At 36.0% G+C, this 22,245-nt stretch overlaps 1 protein-coding gene across 4 annotated transcripts in view; it reads left to right on the top strand.

Annotated features, from left to right (window-relative positions):
* The window catches only part of FSTL5 (follistatin like 5), a 343,245-nt gene that overhangs the window by 46,366 nt on the left and 274,634 nt on the right, over nt 1-22,245 (top strand). For all 4 annotated transcript variants that reach the window (XM_052778379.1, XM_052778370.1, XM_052778387.1 and 1 more), the window contains exon 3: nt 12,688-12,721. In XM_052778379.1, coding sequence (XP_052634339.1) covers nt 12,688-12,721 — 34 coding nt within the window. The remainder of the gene's footprint in view (nt 1-12,687; nt 12,722-22,245) is intronic.

The raw sequence follows: 22,245 nt of genomic DNA, 5'->3' as shown, positions 1-22,245 counted from the left end.
TTATGTGTTTTTTAGAAAATTACACTTTAGAAAATTACACTTAAAAAACATCTCTGAAATGTAAAAAAAAAACCAAACCCAAAAAACCGAAACAAAAAAAACCCAACCCAACCCTAAAAAATGAATAGGGGTTTTAGGCAAATTACTTCCATTAATGTCAGTGGGAATTGTGCAGCTAAGATCCATCTGTAGTGGTTTTTTGGGAGGAAAAAAATAACACTATATTGTCAGGAAACATAACACTTTTCAGTAATTGTGAGAGTACCTGGAGTTTTTAGGAGCTACATGAGGGGGAAGATAATAGAATAACCATTAAATACTGTCCCTTAGAACTTCCAGTGATAACTCAGTATGCTAAAATGTTACCTCTTGGAGATCTCTCTCCCCCTTCTTTTTCTCCTCAAATCTGAAGTGTCCTCAGAGAATTTCAAATTAAATATATACACTGAATATGATTAGCTTATGAGCTATATGAGATACGTATATTCATCATTAGTGACTGGTCACAAGTGGTGTTCCCCAGGGCTCAGTATTAGGGCCAGTTCTCTTTAATATCTTTATCAATAATTTGGACGAGGGGATTGAGTGCACCCTCAGTAAGTTTGTGGATGACACCAAGTTGGGAGGGAGGGTTGATCTGCACAAGGGTGGGAAGGCTCTGTAGAGCAATCTGGACAGGCTGGATCATTGGGCCGAGGCCAATCGTATGAGGTTCAACAAGGCCAAGTGCCGGGTCCTGCACTTGGGTCACAACAACCCCATGAAGTGCTACAAGCTTGGGGAAGAGTGGCTGGAAAGCTGCCCAGCAGAGAAAGACCTGGGGGTGTTGGTTGACATCCGGCTGAATATGAGCCAGCAGTGTGCCCAGGTGGCCAAGAAGGCCAACAGCACCCTGGCCTGTATCAGAAATAGTGTGGCCAGCAGGACTAGGAGGGTGATTGTTCCCCTGTACTGGGCACTGGTGAGGCCGCACCTCGAGTACTGTGTTCAGTTTTGGGCCCCTCACTACGGGAAAGACATTGAGCTGCTTGATCGTGTCCAGAGAAGGACAACCAAGTTGGTGAGGGGCCTGGAGCACAAGTCTTATGAGGAGCAGCTGAGGGAACTGGGGTTGTTTAGTTTGGAGAAAAGGAGGCTGAGGGGAGACCTTATCGCTCTCTATAACTACCTGAAAGGAGGTTGTAGTGAGGTGGGTGTTGGTCTCTTCTGTCAGGTGGCTGGTGATAGGATGAGACGAAATGGCCTCAAGTTGCACCAGGGAGGTTTAGTTTGGATGTTAGAAAAAAATTTATTTACTGAGAGGGTTGTCAAACATTGGAATGGGCTGCCCAGGGAAGTGGTGGAGTCACCATCCCTGGATGTGTTCAAAAAACACATAGACATGGCACTTCAGGACATGGTGCTGTTGAGTTGACAGTTGGACTCGATGATCTTAAAGGTCTTTTCCAACCTAAACGAATCTATGATTCTATCTATTCTATTCTATCCTATCTACAGCACCTCATCAACTGTCTTGTGTTATTTCTTTCTTGGTAGCCTGGAAGAAAGTATGTCTTATGCTGTCTATACATGAGAAAGTAATGCTGCACTGAACGTCTGAGCATTTAAAGTTTAATTCAAAATATGCACAAATAGCATTAATCTACTTCTGTGTAGCCATCTCTCCTGGGTTCAGCTGGGATAGAGTTAATTTTTACACGAACCTGGGAGGTGGGGGGGCATAGCCAGGGCAGCCGACCTGAACTAGCCAAGGAGCTATTCCATACCATGTGACATCATGCTCAGCATATAAATGGGGAGCGGGCTGGGGGGAGGGCTCTGGACTTTCGGTGGCGGAGCGTCGGGTTCCAGGTGGTGAGCAGTTGCACTGTGCATCACTCTTTTTGTATATTCTTTCATTAGTACCGTTGTTGTTGTTGTAACCTTTTTTTGTGTTGACCCAGTAAACTGCCCTTGTCTCAACCCTCGAGGTTCCAGGTTTTTTCTTCTTTTCTCTCCTCCGTCTCCTCCCTATCCCACCGGAGGGGGGCGGGAGGAGTGAGCGAGTGGCTGCGTGGTCCTTTGTTACTGGCTGGGCTGAAACCACGACACCATCATTTATGTAGCATTCGTAGCTCCTCCAACTTCGCTAAGGAGACTTGTAGCCTGGATTTGACTACATAAATTGGCTTATACAATCTTCAGTTTATAAGCTGGTTTTGGTTGTAGTGGGACATGTTTCAGTGCAAAAGTATATACTTCTTCCACTGCTTAAACCATGCATTAAGTGTTTCAATGATGAAAGCATTATAAAAACAGCAACACTGCACAGCCATATAAAATTGGTAGAACTTTTTTCTGTCACGTGCAATGAAACTGCTTATAAATTTAACATGGATTTGGTCTGTCATCAAAGAACAAAGTATGAAGTCGTCATATTAAAGAAGCTACAGTTACATTGTGTTTCTGTAAGAGTGAGCTGCCTAAAAAATTTACCCAGAGTAAGCTTCTATGCATGTTCTGTTGATTTGTTGGTTTGGGTTTTTTTTTCCCTATTTAGCTCAGAACTGTGGCCAGTTGTTTTAGGACAATTGTCCTAATGAAAGCAGTGTGCTTATAGAAGGGTAACAGCCCATGGAAGAATTGATCCTTAAAGTCAACATGAAGATTTTGTTTGATTTTTCCATTTTAAAAAAGACAGGATTTGGAAAACAGGCCCTTCTCTGCTTCAGTAAAATGAAGGAAAGACTGTATTTGGCCTTTGCCTACTGATTTATTTGGCCCGTAGAATCCTTAAGATTTCTCTTGGACAAGATCTTACATCAGAAATAAAAGGACAATAGAAAACTTTACAGTCCTACTAAAAAGTAATGATTTAGTGAAGTCAGAATCCTTGAACTTAAAGATAGGGTAAAAATCAAAATTACATCTCAGCTTCTTTTCAACTGCAATAGTAATTAGGTCACATAGGCCTAACTCTAGGGTGCTTATTTCCCTTGGGAGCTACCTGCAGCCTGCTGCCCACTGTGTTTTACTCTAGGCAGCAGTTTTAGGAAATGCATCCACATGAATCATGAACAATTTTACCAGAAGAATTGTTGCTTTTAAAATGCATTAATCTTTCTCTCTCTGCCTATTTTGGAAAAGAAGTATTATTTTGTAGAATGTAATACATGGTGTATACATTTGGTGTATACAATGTTACTGTGACAATAGCATGAAGCTACTTCAAGTCAGTTGGTACAGAAGAACATTAGGAGTTAGACTGTAACTTTAGGCCAGAGCAATTGTTTTGCCTTGAGGACAAAGGCTTTGTCTGCTCTGCTTTACATGGTCCAAGGCTGCCTTTAAGACTGGTATGTGCCCTACCAACACATGTAGGTGATTTGTTTCAATGCACAGTCAGGCACGCCTAAATAGAAAAACTGTGGATTAGCCTTTCTGTAGAACTACTGTGGATGGAAGAAAGTGCACGCTTTGTTGAAGCCTGGTCTGGAGATACTTCTCCTTAAAAGTATATAGGCATAGACAAGATGATGTGGAACTTTGGCATATCTTTATTTCTTCTCTGCTTCCCCTTTGCTTTGAGGGGTTGTAATTTCCTGCGCACAGAGGAACAACCGCTTCATACTCCCCTTCCTGGTTTTGCCATGATTGTTCTTCGTATTCCTCAGGGATCTAAGTCAGCAAACCAAGAACCAAATCAGCTGATTTCACAGTTCCCCCCACCCCCACCTCTGTGGTTGGGTTTTTTGTTGTTGTTTTGTTTTTAAAGAAACTTCCAACAGCTTTATATGTTTCCTTATTTCTGCCTAGCCACCTTGGTCTGCATCTTGTTTCCTTCACACAATCTTATATACATGTGATGCATTAATTGATACAAGAACAACCTGTGGCATATTATTTTCCCAGAATTTGCTGCCATAAATGGTGGCAATCTCTAACAAGACTGAGCTGTGTATGCAGAATACCAGTGCAAGAATCCTGTTGTAAATATTAAATTACGAAGCTCTCTGTGGTAGTGTTCTGACAAGAGCAACAGGAAAATGGATCACTTTTTGCTCATTCTTTCTTCCTTACTGTAGTAAGCAAGGCCCTGCTTACTGCTACTTAACAGAATAGCTTTACAAGTATAAATGTTGCTTCTGCTTTGCATGCATTTTTAGTTTAAATTGCAGTTGTATTGCAGTTGCTGAGAGTCTGATGAAGTCTGGTTCTGTGAAACTTTTTTGAAACACAAATGTTCAGCATAATGTCATTGATCAAATTCGTTCTGAGAATAGTTTACCGAATTGTCTTGTGCAGTATGTGCACTTGCTCTCTATGGCAGTGACCATGCTACTATTTCATCCATGAATATGAAGTTTCTGTACATGTGTAATTCAGATTTCTTGTAATTAAAGCTGTTGTATTAATAGAAGCTAATAAGTTGTTCTTCAACTACCATAGCTTGTATATGTTTTAGCAATGTGGTAGAAATAATTATCTTGGTACCTCTCTCAATGAAATGTTATCTTTAATGACAATTATTCCTTTAATTATTTTTTTTAAGTTACTATATAGTAATAAAGTACCCCCACTGCAGAATGAACATTAATGGTAATGAATACACAACTAATTTTCTGCATTTTAACTACATTTTATGATATGATTAATGATAAATTTTCATTATAAAATGTTAATCAAGCAAATAAGTTTGCACTCCCTCTTTCATCAACGTTTCTGTGATTAGTGGTTTATGTTTATTAAATTATTTTAATTTTTGTCACATATCAAGGACAATCTACCATATGTTTTAGGCTAATTAGCACTTTGTTTATTTTAAGAATTCCATTAATTCAGCAGCTACTTTTTAAATACATCCAGCATGGAAAAGGAGACTTTGCCTGAGTTTTGCAAGAAAGAAATAAGGCTCCTCTTCTTTATCACTAGCCGACTCTGGCAAACACATACCCAGATCCTCAGCACATGATTCAGGCAGATTGATGAGTGAGGTTCTAGATGTAATACAAGTATGTAGTTTGTCTTTTAAAAACACAGAATTAAGTGGAAGTCAATATGCTTCTATGTGCAACGTTCATAGTTATAAATACCAACTCTTCTTTCAAAAAGGGAAACACAAACAGAATGCACATGATATGTATTGAAATGGGGCTAAGAAACTAGCTTTACTATTTCTAAAATGGCTGGTGGATTTTTGTTAGTCCTAGAATATTACCTACCTTTACAGATCAGCTCTGGTCTTTTTTATAAATAGCTGTGTACCTTCTTTGGAATCACTGTACATTAAGAGTCCCTTTGACCATCCTGCTCTACTCACCTTATTGATAACATGAAGCCCTTTTTCCAAATAAAATAAGATACTATGCCAACATTATTTATCAAACATGTAATTTCTGAACAATGGTGATGTCAAAACGTTAGGATGTTTTAAGAAATATTGATACTATTTGTCTGTTAAGACAAAGAGAAAATAGCACTAGAAAAGGAGCTTTTATACCTTACAAAAGCATTTCTGTATATATTTAAATCACTTTCTTTACAGAGCCTAGTTTGATATGTATTGCAAATAGTTTATAACTTATTATTTGCCAGAATAGCAATTTGTGTGGTCAGCCATCCATGATCTTCTTTAGTTCACAAAAACAGCAGAAAATTTGACGTTTTCTCCACTTTTATCCACTGAGTTTTAAAAAGTTTACATTGAATTCAGTCTGTTGGACACACAAGAAAGGTTTTTTACGGTTCTAATATGTTCTGCATCGATACGTTTCATCAGGCTGATACAATATGATGCAACACAAAACAATGCAAAGCCATGCAACTTGTCTGATTAATTTGGAGACTGTTAAATTCAAAACTATTTTGCTATATTGAAGCAGATAAAAACTCCTGGGATGCAAGATGATTTGTTCTGCTTACAGATGACTTGTAGCAATAGAGAACAATATAATATTGTGGTTCATGTAATCATTCCAGTGTTATTTAGACAGTAAATATATATAATTTCTTTGATTGTTAATAAGTGAGGTGAAAATATTTTGTTTATATATCATAATGCAATACAGGGGAAAACAGAAATGTGTGTAAAAGCAGGTTTATTAACTCCTCCGCACCACAGTGTTTATACAGAATTAGTATGTTTTACTTAATACAGTGATGTTTACACATTTACATGCTTTTTAATAGCATATGGGTAGAATTTTTTTATTTTCGGGCCAACTATCATCAAAACCCTAACATGCTGTACAAATGCAAGTGGAATTATCTGTCGTGGTGAACAAATGTTTGTTTACCTTTCTCACGTTCCAGGACTCTGAGAGGTTGGTTGGTCGATTGGTTTGTTTGTTTCCCATCAGGACGAGCAGCTCCTATTTCCCTGAGCATCTGAACTTAATTTTCCTAACTTATAGGTGCTTATAACATTTACTTGCTAACATAAGGTTTTGCTTCTTAGTGGTTTTCTGCATAAATTAATTCACTTACTTTCAATAAGAAAGAATCTATATTTAATGCACCTTCAGTATAAATTTTTCTATATTTTTTAACTCTGTGTTTTCAGTTGAAAAGTCTAATATTATAGCAGGCTTTCCCTAGGCAGAAGGTTAATTTCACAGTTCAGAGATGCTACACCCAGTCTAATCACTGGGTAATCTTGAAATAAGTGCAGGCTCAAAGACTTCTCTTTCTATCTGGATGCACTTTGCTTCTACCAAGCGTCTTGCTGGCCCAAGGCATATCACACTGAGGCTGGTCTATGATCTGCTAGCAAAGTTTTTTCTTAATAGATTGAATGTCAGCTTAAAATTAAAATTCAAGTCTTTTGAGAAAACTAAGCCATAAAAAGCTGCTCAAAAATCTTCAGCTGAAATTAAAGAAAATAAAAATATTAGAAAAAATAATTTCTATAAAGAAAATAAAAGATATTTTCAGCTAATGCCTTCTTTCCTTGAAATTTGTTTTTTTGGGGTCACTGAAACCTTAACACATTCCATTAGAAAAAAAAATCCTGGTTTTTTTGTAACTTTAAAATTTCATCCAAGTCATTTTCTTTCCTTTCCTAACTTTGCTGAGCTTGTTGCACTCTGTTCTTCCTAAAAAGTCTTTCTCATCCTTTTTAGTCTTTCTCTTCTCCTTTGATACCAAGATTTGATTTTTAAGATTGCTTTCGGGCAAGGCTACTCTGATCTAGTAATCAATGCTTAGATTAAGTCTTCAGAATCTACTTATTGTAGTGTAAGCAGCAGACATTGTAGGCTTTGCAGCTTTGTTGGAAAAAAATTCCATTCTTCTAATTGCAAACTAAAGGAAGGGAGAAAACTGTAGTGAGCTTTGTGGGACTAAACAGCGTTCATGGAGCCTACAAATTACAGTATCTGAATGCTAACATGGCTACATCTTGTCTCTAAATCCTTTTTTGTTTGTTTGTTTGTTTGTTTTTTAATAAGCACAGACTGCTTATCATGAATAAGATTCCACTGAGTTTACATTGGCCTATTAAAGTCTTAAGTTTCACTCTGACTTCTCAAGAGATATAAAATGAAAATAAAACCAAATTCTCCTTTATGAAGACTAGAAGAAAGTACTAGATAGATCTTCTAAACCAAAGTAGACTGTAGTTTAAAAAGAAACGTCAAAAGAGTTAAGCAATACTAAAACTGTTGCTTTAGTTTTAGTACAGCATGAAAATCAGAACAGCATGAAAATCAGAGCTTTAGAGTTACTTTTAAATTCAGCCTGTCATGTCATATCCTGTATTTCAGGAAACACCATTCATTATATTTAGGAAACATTAAGCATGTACATGAAAATGCTTTACAATGTAGTACACCATGTTTTATTGTCAATAAAGGCAGAAGTACTTTTGTTTGTTTGTTTGTTTGTTTGTTTGTTTGTTTGTTAAGTATCTGACCAGTATTTCTAGCGTAGTCATGGAGAAATTTGAAAACATACTTTCCAGATAGGTACAGGTTTTGACACACTTCTTTGTTTTGAAAGAACAAGAAAAAAGTCATTGACTTAGATTTGTAAGATCAGGTTGCAGGGAACACCACAAATACTGCATCATTACCCATATTATTTTACAAAATGAGAAAAGTTGAAACAATACATTTTAGTTGTTCATAGATTAGATGGCCTCATTGTTTAAGTTAATGGTAGCTAAACATTTCTACGTCCCTGTGAATTATAAAATACTTTTTTATTATTGATTGTAGCTTTATTCTTTTCATCAGTTTCAAATCTCCTTGGTAGAGTTTAAACACCTATGTGAGTGCACAGAATTAGTTTCAGGTGATATTTTTCTATATTACTCAAAGATAGGTAGTAAGTCTTATTCTGAAATTATTTGCATGCTAACTGGGAAAAATGCTATCAAAACGTATACTATTAAAAGACATATGTATTGGTGTAGACATTAACTTCTTTCCATAGGTTTATATGTACAATGTGGACGTATTTAAGACGGAAGGAACCTAATATGAGCACCATAATAACAAATCCTTAGTGTAAATAGACAGAATAAAACAGTGCAATTAGTACTGAAGTGTAATCAGTACGCTCTCTTTGTTATCAATAGGTTATAGAATGTTAAAAATACACCTTATAAATTGCAACAAAAGCAAAAAAAAAAAGTTATCTGATTTCCTCTTTTTCTTCAAATTAAAAACAAACAAACAAAAGTATCCTGTAATAGAAAGAGAAAAAGGAGCATCTCTTTGAGCAACTATTGGGTAAAACCAAAGCTTGAAATCTGGGGGGCAGATTAGTGCCTTGAGTAAATTCTCATAGGTTTTTCTCATGCTATTGAAGACAACTAGCTCAGTGTGTACTTAACACTGAATATCAGGATATGTAGCAAATAGTTTACTGTGATTATTCTCATGTAGGTGATATGAAGGTGTTTAGTGAATTGAGTTGCATACTTTCAAACTTTCATGTTACGTGGACTTCAGCATTTCTGAAGAAATAACTTGTCAGTCAGAAAATAAAATAAACCTAAAAATTCAATTAGAACATGCTATGGTAGCAGTTATTGCTTGAGTGGGAAATAATTCTTCAATGTTTGCCAAGCAAACAACAGGATGTGTGTCAGACAGTGAAATCAAAATGAATAAACAGAAGAGTCGTGAACTTTAGTTGTAGTTTCAGAGTACTCAGAGTGAGTCCTTCAGTAAATGAAATTACGAACTTGCGAAGTTGCTGCTTTTTTTTCCTTCTCTCTTTTTTTTTAATTTTTAATTTCAGTGTGTATTTTACTTGTTTCTTTCTTATGAATGAGTTTTTACTACTAATACTAAGGAGGGAAATCAGGCTCTTTAGTAAGACATTGTCATAACACTTTAGATATGGAAAGTAGAGCATTTAAGATATGCTGCTTAAAAAAATAAGTTACTATGTAAATATGTCATTAACTTTCAAATGGATTTTCATTCAATATTTTAGCATGTGAAACAAGTAATATAACTAGAAAATATGGCTTAATAAATACCTGCTCAAATATAAAAGAAGTAACTTCAGCAGCACTTAGACTTCATTATTCAGAAACTTGTAGAAGAATTGTGCAAGTAAAGTTACAAAAGGTAAAAAGTTTTCTGAAAAATTATCAGAAAGTATATTTATAGGAAGCTTGAGGCTGGATAGGTATGCCCAATACTCTGACCCAAACTAGAAATAAGTGGGTCAGCCTAAGAGGCTGTATTGGTACCTTTAAGATAAAACAGCATCCTCCAGATAGATGTAATATTTTCCAATTCCTGGTAACAATCAGTTAACTTGTCCTGTATTAAATGTGATACTTCTCTCAGGAACTAATTAATTGATTCATAGTTTTAGCCTGGCCCTTCTCCCTATGGTTTTCAAGCCCTACTGCTGTCCTGTAGTGAGCACTGTATCAGCTTTCTCTGTTCAGCCACCTTTTATCAGCTCATAATGGAGTTATCATGTGCCATCCAAAGGCCTGTGTCTCATCCTCAGGTATTGTGCTTGGTACAGGCACTTTTACTGTGCTTATTCTCCTTTTTCTCTCTCGCTTACTGTCCTGGTTTAAGCCCAGCCGGTAACAAAGCACCACGCAGCTGCTCGCTCACTCCTCCCCCCACTGGCCATGGTGGGATGAGGAGAAAATATAAAGAAAGGCTCATGGGTCAATACAAGGACAAAGAGGGATCACTCACCACTTATGGTCATGGGTAAAAGACAGGCTCAACTTGGGGAAGAAACAAAATCAAATTCATTTCCTACAAATCAAAACAAAACAAGGATATTAAGAAGTAAAACCAACCTTAGGACACCTTCCCCCCCACCCCTCCCTCCTTCCTGGCTCAACTCCACTCCCAGTTCTCTCTCCCTCCTCCCCCCAGTGGAGCAGGGGGACAGGGAATGGGGGTTGGGGTCAGTTCATCACACCTTGTCTCTGCTGCTCCTTCCTCTTCAGGGGGAGGACTCCTCACTCATCCCCTGCTCCAGTATGGGGTCCCTCCCACAGAAGACAGTCCTTCACGAGTGTTTCCAACGTGGGTCCTTTCTGTGGGCTGCAGTTCCTCACAAACTTCCCTGGCATGGGTCCTTTCCGCAGGCCGATCTTCAGGCACAGGCTTCTCCAGCACGGGCTTTCCCATGGAGTCACGGCCATCTTGGGGGGCATCCCCCTGCTCCGGTGTGGGCTCCTCTCTCCCTGGACTGCAGGTGGGCATCTGCTCCCCTCCATGGGCTGGGGGGGGACAGCCTGCCATCTCACCACGGGCTGCAGGGGCATCCCCTCCTCCCCCTCCTTCTTCACTGACCTTGGTATCCGCAGAGGGGTTCCTCTCACATTCCAATCCCCCTACTCACTGCAGGTTTCCCCTCTTAAATCTGTTCTCCCAGAGGCGCTACCACCATCACTGACGGGCTCGGCCTGGGCCAGACGCGGGTCTGACTTGGAGCCGGGGAAGCTTCTAGCACCTTCTCACAGGAGCCACCCCTGCGGCCCCCTCCCCCACTACCAAAAAACCCCGCCGCACAAACCTTACACACACTTACTTACATTTGGTGGATTCTTAATCATCAGCCTCGCAAGCATTTGCCTATTACTTCATAAACTGTCAAATGCCTACTTAGGCTAGCCGTGACCCATTTCATATATGCAATATGTTCACACATACCCACTGGTTGACATAATTTCAGTTCTTTGTGTTAGTATTGAGAACTAATACTATATTAATATATATGAGTTATACAACAGTTATTGTTTTAACTGGAATATGGAAGAAATATCCACCACTGTGAGGTTTTAAATTACCTGTGAGTTGTTTCATACCATGTGCAGATGATGTGATACTGGTCAATCATAATCATAGAATGATTTGGGTTGCAAGGTACCCCAATGCTAACTCTTGTCTTAATTTTCTCTCCGGCTCTCTGCCCTCCTTTCCTGTTCTCGTCATTAGAAATAATAACTAAAGACTTACATGACCAATGTCTCAAACACAGACTTTTTAAGGAATAATAGAAATACAAATTTGGTCTTCAAGATGTAAAAGATAGGTATTTTTACATAAGAAGAGATATAAAATCTCTTACTCCGTGAACAACTTGCTCAGGTTTAGTCTTCTGGATGTAGGTGTGCGAATGACTTGCTCTGCTTATTCAAAAAAGAGATTCAGAAGCTTTATCAGCTGATTGTTTTCTCAACATGGAATGGTGTTCCCTCAGTAGAAGGAATCTTTTCCTGTTATCTCCTAACCTATTTTTAAGTTATTTTTAAACACATTTTTACAGAAAAATAATACAATGGTATTTCAAAGAAAATCCAAAATGAGAAATAACTAGGTAACAGTGCTATGGGAAAAGATTGGCGGGTTAGAATAAACAGCTAAGGGGATCCTAGTGAAAAACTTGTTGACTGTGAATCAGCTGTGTCACACTGGTTTTTTTGGAAGGGAAATGTTATTTTGAAACATGTCAATATATGTTATGTGTTGCTGATGCAGTTACAGAGCTGATGTGTTTTAAAAAAATCCTTAGTTCTAGACAATTCTGAACTGGAATAGTGGAGTACTTTAGGCAACATATATTAAAAAAATTGTTAAAAATAGAAGAAGAGAAGACTGGAAGATAACTGAAACAAGAGAAGATGACTTTGTTTTCCTTTAAAGATTAAATGTTTTCTGTGTTCACTGTGATGCCAGCAAGTCAGGAAAAATAAGAAAAAAAATATATTATTTGTAGTTGAGGGGATTTTGGCAAAGTTTCATTCAGGATGAAACTGAGGACAGTTAAGCACTGCTTCAGGTTTTACAAGGTTCTGGAACACCCTCTCCGTATCATGGAATAATTTAGGCTGGCAGTGGCCTCTACAGTCACCTAGTTCAACCAGTTGCTTAAAGCAGATCTAACTTCAAAATTGTATCAGGTTGTACAGGGTCTTGTTCAGTTGAATTATGAGCATCTCGCAAGATAGAGGTAAAGTGACAGAGACTGCATGGCCTCTTTGGACAATGCATTCCAGTGCTTAATCACTGTTATTGTGAAAAAAAACCGTGAAAAATACTAGGGGAGTTTAAAACCAGATTATATAGGAATCTTTCTGTAGCAGGCAAAGTGTAGCTGATTTTATCTTGTAGCAGGAAGGAGGATGAACTACACTGTCTCTTTTGGATCTCTATGTTTGTGATTTTTGTGGTAACTAATTCTGTAAATAATATATTTTTCTACTTTTAATTGCAGCAGGAAAAGAATCAGGAAAGCTCAAGAAATAAAGGTAAGTGCTTATTATTTTCAAAATGTGGAGATTCTTGTAATTATCACAAGTCTAACATCCATTGTTGGTAAAAAATTATCCAGACAGGTTGTTTGCTGAGTATTTTGGTATTCAAAATGACAAAAATATATCTAGGAATGGGGGATGAAATGTAGAAAGTACATGCATAAGCTACTATTTTTGGAACTCTGCTTGAGATGAACAAGGCTGACTGCTGTACTCTGGATGGGATGGGCTGCACAGCTTCTCACTAAGTTTGTGTCCTCGACTATGAATGCTTATTATACTTCAATAAAACATCAGTACTGTCACTTTAGCTTCTCCCTTTCCCTTCAGTGAATCTATAACTGGATGTGATTCTAATTTATGCACAAATTAATCATGTCCTTAGCAGGCTACCTTGCAAAACTACTGTCATCTGTGGGTTTTGCATACAATTTTTTTATACTTTCACTGCACCTTACTCTGTGCCAGTGGCTAAGCACTACGTGAAATAGAATATCCAGGTTAAAGAAATAGCCTTGTATCAAGAAAATTGTAAGAGTTCAGAAATTCAAATTGTGGATTTCATGCTTCTTTCTAATATAAAGTCTGTTAAAAGACAGAACACCCAAATCTCTTCGTTAAAAATTTGCTAAGCAAGCAGTGAAAGGCAAAATCACCAATAGAGGCAAAGATTTTTGTCTTGATATTTTAGTTGCTTGTAGAAGTAGGCTATGATGTATTTTAAAAAGGAAAACAAAGGGAAGGTAGAAGAAGAAAGAACACCAGTTAAATGTTACAAAGAGAGAAGGGAAATAAGTGACAAACTTACCTATATCTTTTTTATTGCCTTAGGAAGCAATGCTTAATCATATCACCCGAGTTAGCTGTTCTTAATTTGGTTATTTATGTATCATAGTACTCATTAATCTCAATTTCCTTGCTTTCCCTCACACTAAGGCTATACATGGGCATCTAAAGTCAAACTAAATCTGATGGTTGTTTGGAGTTGTGTCAGGACAATTACATTTTTTATCATTATATCATAATTTACATCATTTGAAGGACCTATGTTCCTTCATTTGAAGAGTGTGGATGGTAAAATAAACCCAAAAAAACCCTTCAGTTTCAACCAGTTTGTGATTTATAATTTTCTTTTCTGAAGTAATAATATATAGTTGAATCATCTCTAGATGTAGTGAGTTCAAAACCTTGATGTATTGTTCAAAAACCTTTCCTGTCTTGTGACTTAATACAAATTATATAAAAGACTGTGAAAGCTCAGATTAGATTACAGAAATAAGATATCTGTGAATACTTAATTTTAGAGAAATTACAAACTTTAAGCCTCTATCTACAAAGAAGGATCCTGAAGTTGGACATTCTTTGTGGATTTTTATGTTTTATTTCATTTATATTATGCTGTTTCACACTCCCCCTACCACCCCTGTTGCCAGATGTATGGTCATTATGGTATATATGTGAGGAACAAGTAAAAGTAGGAATAAAATAATGAGCTAGTTGGGAGTGCCCATCATAATCATTAGCTGTTAGTTTAGTTAACTAACCACAGAAACAATTTTCAAAGGCTTATAAAATATTGCCCACAACTACAGTCAAAGGAAAGGAGATATCCATTATCTCCAAACAGGCAGTGAAATTGGTGCTCAGCTGCACAAAATTTGCTGTGATTATATCTGTAAAATCTCTTGAGGAAATTTTTAATCTACTAAACTTCCTGCATGCTGTGCATGTCTGCCTAAACTAACAATTCAACTTGGAAGATTTCAGTGGTCTGAAAGACTACGCATGCACAGAGTAGGCTTTTGAAAATATATATATACAGATATGCTTAATTGCTTAATGCTTTTTTGGGGTTGTTTTGTTGTTTGGGTTTTTTTGGCTTTCTGTTTAAATATTGTTTAAATTTCTTATTTGTTTTCATGTGTTCTCTTTCCATATTATTGCAAAGTTTCAGAAAGATATTTCTATTTCACTTGTAACTTGGGGCATATAAGACATTAAAAGTGTTTCTGCTTAAAACACTGGTTGATTTGGACAAACCAAGGCTAAATTAATGTTTTAGCATAAACGTTCCTGTGTTGTCAATGAGGAACTACCCTTCACGTGCAGTATCTAAATGTGTTGTGCTCTGCATGTGTTCTTGTGAGATAGGCAAATTATCCCCAGGTTCTTGGGACATGGTTCTAACAGTATTCCTCACACTCTCCGCATATGACAGCTGCTGTATATGGTAAAAGGACACAAATATTTTCTGTGGTTCCTTAAATGTTCCGAAACTTTCAGAACCAATGCTGTCTTCTTAATTCAGAGGACAGTTACAGCTCATGTTAAACATCCCTACCAAATGAAACTCTGGAGTCTCTGGTGTCTTTGTAACTTCCATTGATATCAGTATTTCAGTATCTAATTTTTACCAAGAATTTCTTTAAGATTGTATTTTTATAAGAGGAGGATATTGCAGCAAAATTAAACTCAAATGCCTTTTGACTTCAGCAGGATCAAGATGTTAGTAACAAGCACCATTCTGTATCTTTTATTATATTATAAATGCCTGGTAATTTTTCATTTCACTTCATTTATTGCTGTAAAATAAATCTGATTCCTATTCATATTTTAGTAACAGTTATTCGTTTGTAGTGTTTGTTTTTTCTCCTGACATTTTTCTGACCCACTTGTTTTTCCCATCTGTTACTTCTGCTGTCAGCCGCTAAGTCAATCACACCAAAATAGAAGCCAATACTCAAACATGCCCTGTTCTGACACTAATCCCATCTCTCTCTGATCTGTGATACTCTTTTTTTGTTTCATTTAATGGATAACAGATCTTTGTGTACACTGTTTGAGAAAAAAGCAACACTTTTTATGTAAAATAATACATTAACATTTTACAATTTTAGTGTACGCTGGCAAACTTCCTTATATTTCTGAGAATTTTCATGCATGAAAATGACTATCACCAGTGCAAAACACAAATGAAATTAGTTTCATAACACGTCTTTAATATGAAAAAAAATAACAAGGCAAGCAATCACCAACTAAAGCCTTGCTAAATTTTACTTGCTGGTTTGGAGTCACAATTTTACCTTCGTGACTTCTCTTCTCCAGTGTTAACTCCTCCAGACAAATGAACATTTTATTCCAAACCTATAGTGGATGATAAAATAGGTATTTTTGGGATGATATGAAAAAATGTTTGCCAGTATCAGAAATTGCGTTGTATTTAAGCAACGTGCAGAATTTTCTTCCCAGCTTACGCTTAACTTTGGAGACTTTCAGGTGCTTTTAATAAAGTACATTATAAACTTTAAAGTGGATTTTTTTTCTGACAACATTATTCCAGAAAACTTTTATGTCTAAAGAACCAGAAGGTTGACTAGTGACATATATCAACTGTTTGCCAAACCTCAAAGTCATCTCAATTCATTTGCTCAGGAAAAACACGGGCATGCTGGAAATGAGTCACAAAATATTTCAGTTAACTGGTAACATTTCTGATGAGAACTTTTCTGTTAAGAACCAAAAATTAATTAGGAAATTAAAATTAATTTCAGTATAGAAAAGCAGTGTTTAATACATGTTTCTAAAAAACAACAGCAGCAAAACCAGAGAAAATCTACCAGAACAAAAAAGCTAAAAACCAGTTTTGAATTAGGTTTGTGTCCTGGTTTCAGCTGGGATAGAATTAATTTTCTTTCTAGTAGCTGGTATAGTGTTATGTTTTGGGTTCAGTATGAGAAGAATGTTGATAACACACTGATGTTCTCAGTTGTTGCTAAGTGGTGTTTAGACTAAGTCAAGGACTTTTCAGCTTCTCATGCCCAACCAGTAAGAAGGCTGGAGGGGCACAAGAAGTTGGCAGGGGACACAGCCAGGACAGATGACCCACACTGGCTAAAGGGATATGCCATACCATGTGATGTCATGCCTCGTATATAAACTGGGGGGAGTTGGCCAGGGAGGGTGGATCACTGCTCTGGAACTAACTGGGCTTCAGTTGGCAAGTGGTGAGCAATTGCATTGTGCATCACTTGTTTTGTATACTCCAGTCCTTTTATTAGTATTGTTGTCATTTTATTATTATAATTATTATTTTCTTCTTTTCTGTCCTATTAAACTGTTCTTATCTCAATCCCCGAGTTTTACCTTTTTCCTTCCGTTTCTCTCCCCCATCCCACTGGGTGGGGGGAAAGTGAGTGAGGGGCTGCGTGGTGCTTAGTTGCTCACTGGGGTTAAACCACAACAGCTTGAGAGTAAGGTGGTCATTTTGCTGATATTGATCAATGAGATGATACTGTACATAACTTGTGTAACTTTGGCTATTTGTTTTAGGAACTTAAAGAACAGCTACTGAAGGATATAAAAATTGCTTCAGCTAACATTTGGAAAACATACGCTTTTCATAGCATTTGCAAAATGTGCATGCAAATAATTTTAATGATACTAACTTGAACACTTAAGTACACGTTAGAGACTGGCTGTATAGTATACTGTTAAAATTTTTGCTAGCTACTATTGATCTGAGCTTTGAACATCATTAACACCCAAAACTAAACAGGAGAATATTGACCAACAGTATTTTAATTACAGCCTGAGTTTCTAATTGTATTCAGTCCCTCTCATTTAATTCTTACCTTAATAATCTGAATATGAAATTATTGTTGACTCACAGATCAGTTTCAAAAATATAAATCTCTATTATTATGAACATATTGCCAGACTCTTCTGATATCATTAACAAACATCTGTTCCTTTTATGATTTTTAGCTACCAAAAATAAAGAGGACACCATATGGGCATCACTTGCATATCTTACTTGCTTTTTACTGCTTAAAAAGTTAGCATACCTGCACAACATTTGTGGCCTTGTCTGGGATTCCAGATTAGTGTTGCAGTCTTTTTCTATACAGTGATAAATGTAAGAAAAGGAGTGAGAAAAATTTAAGATCGCTCAAAATGGAAAGAACTTAAGGGACAAAACCAGTAAGGCGTTAATTAAAGCAATAACTCTTAAAAGTGACAACTTCTCTTGAGATACTCTCAAATGCCAGTCGGTGAGCAAACTTATACCTATCCTGTGATATGGCTGGCTGTTATTATTTTTGATAATGGACAAAGCTGTGTATATTCTGATGCACAATACATAGCATCAGTGTCTTATGTCATGTTAAACCAATTAACTATGGCAAAAAACGCACTTCATTACTTTCTGTAATGTATCCAGTGACTCATTATGTCTGCTCAATCAAATTATTCTAATTTTCTATTTCAGCAGACTTGTATTATGTGAGTACGGTTAGAATCTGAACTGCAATCCTCCTGGACTGAATTGATTAATGTTTTAGTTTGTTACACTGTAGTAACCCTTCTCTGGTAGAGCAGTACATATCAGAAAAAAATGTTGTATTTTAGAGAATATACGTAACAGCAGGCAGGCTAGTAAATGTTTGTCTGAAAGTGTCATTTTCATTGGAGTGCAGCTGGTAAATAATCTGACCTACAGCGTTCTTCGTTCTGAAGTTTTTTGCTTTGTCATTATGTTCCAACTTATCCCTCTTATCCTATTCCATTCTCCTCCAAAGCCTAGGCAACTGAAACTCAAATCTCTTGTCACTTAAGGATTGCCATAAGAAATGCAGCTCTGTCTTCCACCTGAACAATTCTCAATTCCTTTTCATTTCCATGCTCTTAGAAGAGACCCACAGACACAGTGTAATTAACTGAATGTTGTGATGTTTTATTTATTTATTTATTATTACCTTGGAATGGCTCTAGCATGATTAACATCTGTAAAAATGCCATTTTTTTTTCTAGGTTCTGAATCAATTCGGAGTCAGATTATGACATGCATTGAAAAGAAACATAACTCTTTATCTGTGAAGATAATTTTAACATAACAGTTAATCTTACAATCTTATTTTTAAACAGACCTGAAGCTCATTGTGACAAAGTGAAGTGTGTGGGTCAGAGGGTCAGATATCAGTTCTAGGAAATATCTTTGATAACAGTGCAATTACCCAAACTTTGACAGTATACATTAAGAGCAAGGTCTGTGCTCTACTATACAGCTTTGTGAAAAGGCTTTCTTATTTATTTTAAACAAGGCATTAATTGATGAAGCTGAATTCCATTTTTTTTAAGATCTGTCTGTCAAGACAGCGTATTATTTGTACAGTAACCTAGTCAGACTTGCTACCAGTGTATTTCCATGGAGATAAACAGAGTAAACTGCAAGAATATGTTTGACTCACTGGTGGTTGTCTTGAGGTAAATGTTCCTTACGTTAGTCAAGAAAGTAAGTAAAAGTACTCAAGTAATAACAAGTGAGTACAGCATGGGTCAAATATAACAGAATTGCAGTATTTGCCAAATTTTAAAATACAGACGTACATTCCATACCAGTGAAAAAATTGTCTGCAGTTTTAGTATGGTGGTGTCAGGATGAACAGTATCACATAGAATTTCTTGAGTGTTATATTACAATTGGTGTCCATATTTCAGCGTAGGAGTTAGAAATAACTTTATGTCGGCTGGCTCCGAAGTTTCTAAGTTCACTTTTGCGATTAACAAGTATGTATACTAAAAAGATAATAACTAGAAAACAAAAGAGCCAGAATGAGTCTGAAAAGTTTTTGTAAATTACTGAAAAATTCACAGCTGTTGCTGTATATTCAGAAAATGAATTGGAATAACAAGATATGTCTGTAATTTTTCTTAAATGCACGTCCATTATACCTGCCACTAATCTAGAGCTATGTGAGGGGGCCACACATATGCTGATGACTACTACAGAGATACCTACTGATATATATTACATATAAATTATCATATACATATGTATTATTTATATAATGATAATGGAGAAAATGTGAAGACAAAAATTTTCTCCAACTGTGTTTTATTGCATTCCTAATAGAATGAAATTCATGTGAGATGTATCTGGCTTGTTAGGAGCTTTAGGAATTATATACACAAAGAACTTCTTTCATCTTTTGGTATTTTTAAGGCAGAGAAATGGACATCTGACTTCATTTTTCTTCTCATATGTAATATCCATGCCATTCAGAAACTTGGAAGAAAAACAATGGCCTGTGTCAAAATTCTAGGCAAGAACTCTTCTTCTGCAAAATGATATATCTATACTAACAAGAGATATAATGGTTATTTCTGTATGTAGTAGCATTGTAGAGCTAACACAAGAGATTGGTATCCCTGTCTAGTTTTTTTTTTTAAATTCATTCATGTCCTTCTAAAATTTACGTTACATTCTGTTAAATTGTTAAATTTATTTCAGAGCAGACATTTTGTTATGTTATCATTTTGTTATTTGTTATTATTGTTACTCTCTCAGAGTAGAGAGAATCTTTTCAGCAGTATTCATGAAGATCTCTCAGTAGTGCACAAACACTTCATTTGAACAGATACAGCAGAGAAGAGATTCAGTGCTGGTGGGGGGAGGGGAGAGGAGTCCTGAATACTTACTGGCATACATTTTCATTCCTGTTAAGACTCTACTAGCTTTAAAGAAGTCACTCAAAGGATGAATGTAGAAATTTTGCTTATTTAAATTTAAATGTATTAGTAGTCTGAATTTTAATGATATGTGACCCACAAATGACTTTGAATAGCAGTACAGTTTGACTAGCACTCTGAATTTTTAAATTTTTTTTCATGCAAATTTTGTTTAAAAGCTTCCATGTAAAAGTAGCTACTGTTTAACTTGAACACTCTATTGCAAATGTTTTGGAGAGTTTCTTCCATTGTTTCTGGTGTAGGCTGAGAAAAGTTAATGAACATGACTTTCTTTAAGTTAGTCTGTTCTTTTGTTATTAATAATATTGAGTTTTGTGAGTTAAAAATTCATGCTAAAAGCTTTGTAATTTCATATATTAAGATTCTCCTCTGTGGTTAAGACGACTGAATTTCACTTTAAAGAATAAATATTCTGAAATATGTGTATTTTCAGTAATACTAGCTTTGCTTTACTTCTTTCCTTCTTCTTAAAAGAGGTAGACAAACCACAGATGGCTTGATGAAGTAATTTGAATTGGGTCTTGAGCACTGAAGACTTGCACTAAATTCATAGAGAGAATGCAATGCAATGAGAAAGTATACTTGGATCCTTTAATATACATAATATAAACATTAGTGTAATGTCTGTAGGCTATGCGTGTCATGTTTCTCACATGTAGTGAATATTAATTTGATTACACTAACAATGGAAATCTAAGAATGTAAAATGGGTCATTCCCTGTGAAGCTTAGAGCTCTCATGGCCTTGGTGCATTTAGGTACACTGGTTTAAAATGTTACCCACCTCTTCTGCACACCCTGCTCCTTTGCAGAACCTTAGTATTCTTGTAATGAGGAGCAAAATATGTTTTGTATCAGCACCATAAGTATCTTAGTTAAGTTTGGCATATAATAGCCAGTGGGAGCAGGTAATTTCACAGTACTTGTGTTGTAGAAGGCAGTTGTTATGACTAAAAATAATCAAATCAGAATGATAGAGCAACTTGTGTTTTGTGTTGCGGACTGTTGAAGCAAGGTAATCTTCATATCTTAACACCTTGAAGTTTTCCTTTTAGAATAGGTTTTAAAAAAAAATAGTGTATGTTAGAAATAATTATAATGCTGCTACAATAGAAAATTACATTTTACTTGTAAATAACTACACAATGTAATAGCTAAAGAATCAAAGTTAGAATTTTGGGGAAAGCAACTTTCATTATTTCTTTTTATTCTTCTATAGCATAACCCTTGCTTTATCAGAAGATCTCAGTATTGTCTCAATATAAGCTTATCTAAAATAGTCTGCTGTAATACCTTGTTAGTGAACAAAAAGGAGGCTATGGTATTTATATCACGAAAAAGATATACATAGACATCCTTTTAAAAATCCATAGGGATCTTTACAAGCTCTCAAGCATGCTTTTTTAGATATGAACTTAAAAACTGATATAGACAATAGTTCAATTAGACTGTTCATAAAAGAGTATTTAAAGGAGAGGAGTGGTTGTCCTGAAAGAAAAAGTGAAGTGCGGGCAAAGTACATAACATTCAAAAGCAACAGATCACACCTACTGGTATTTCAGAAATAAATTCTATTTAACTTACATTGTTTTAAAATAAATACCTGTAAATAGATGTCTTTTTAATTCAGGTACCGTGCCACTGTTTTTTATTGTACATTTATAATACTAAAGTTTAATAGCTATTAACATAACTTGCAGATAGGTTTTCCGTGCTGTTTATAGGCTATAAAACATTTATTTTAAGAACACTTATGCAGAAAAAACTTAACATATTTGCGTTACACAGGAGAAATTCCCTTACTCATACCATCTAAACCAGAATTACTTTTTGCATTCATTGTGAATTGTTTAGAACGCTATTGATTATATATTGGGAACATATTTTCTCACATCAGATATCTCTTGCAAGCAACTTAAAGGACAATCAGAACTTACATAACCTTGAAGGATGAGTCTGGTGAACATCATTTCCACCCCCACCCTCACT

The sequence above is a fragment of the Harpia harpyja genome, chromosome 2, assembly GCF_026419915.1.
Source record: "Harpia harpyja isolate bHarHar1 chromosome 2, bHarHar1 primary haplotype, whole genome shotgun sequence".
Taxonomy (NCBI): Eukaryota; Metazoa; Chordata; class Aves; order Accipitriformes; family Accipitridae; genus Harpia; species Harpia harpyja.
Note: the sequence above shows the minus strand (reverse complement) of the source record. Positions and strands in the feature narration are given on the sequence as shown.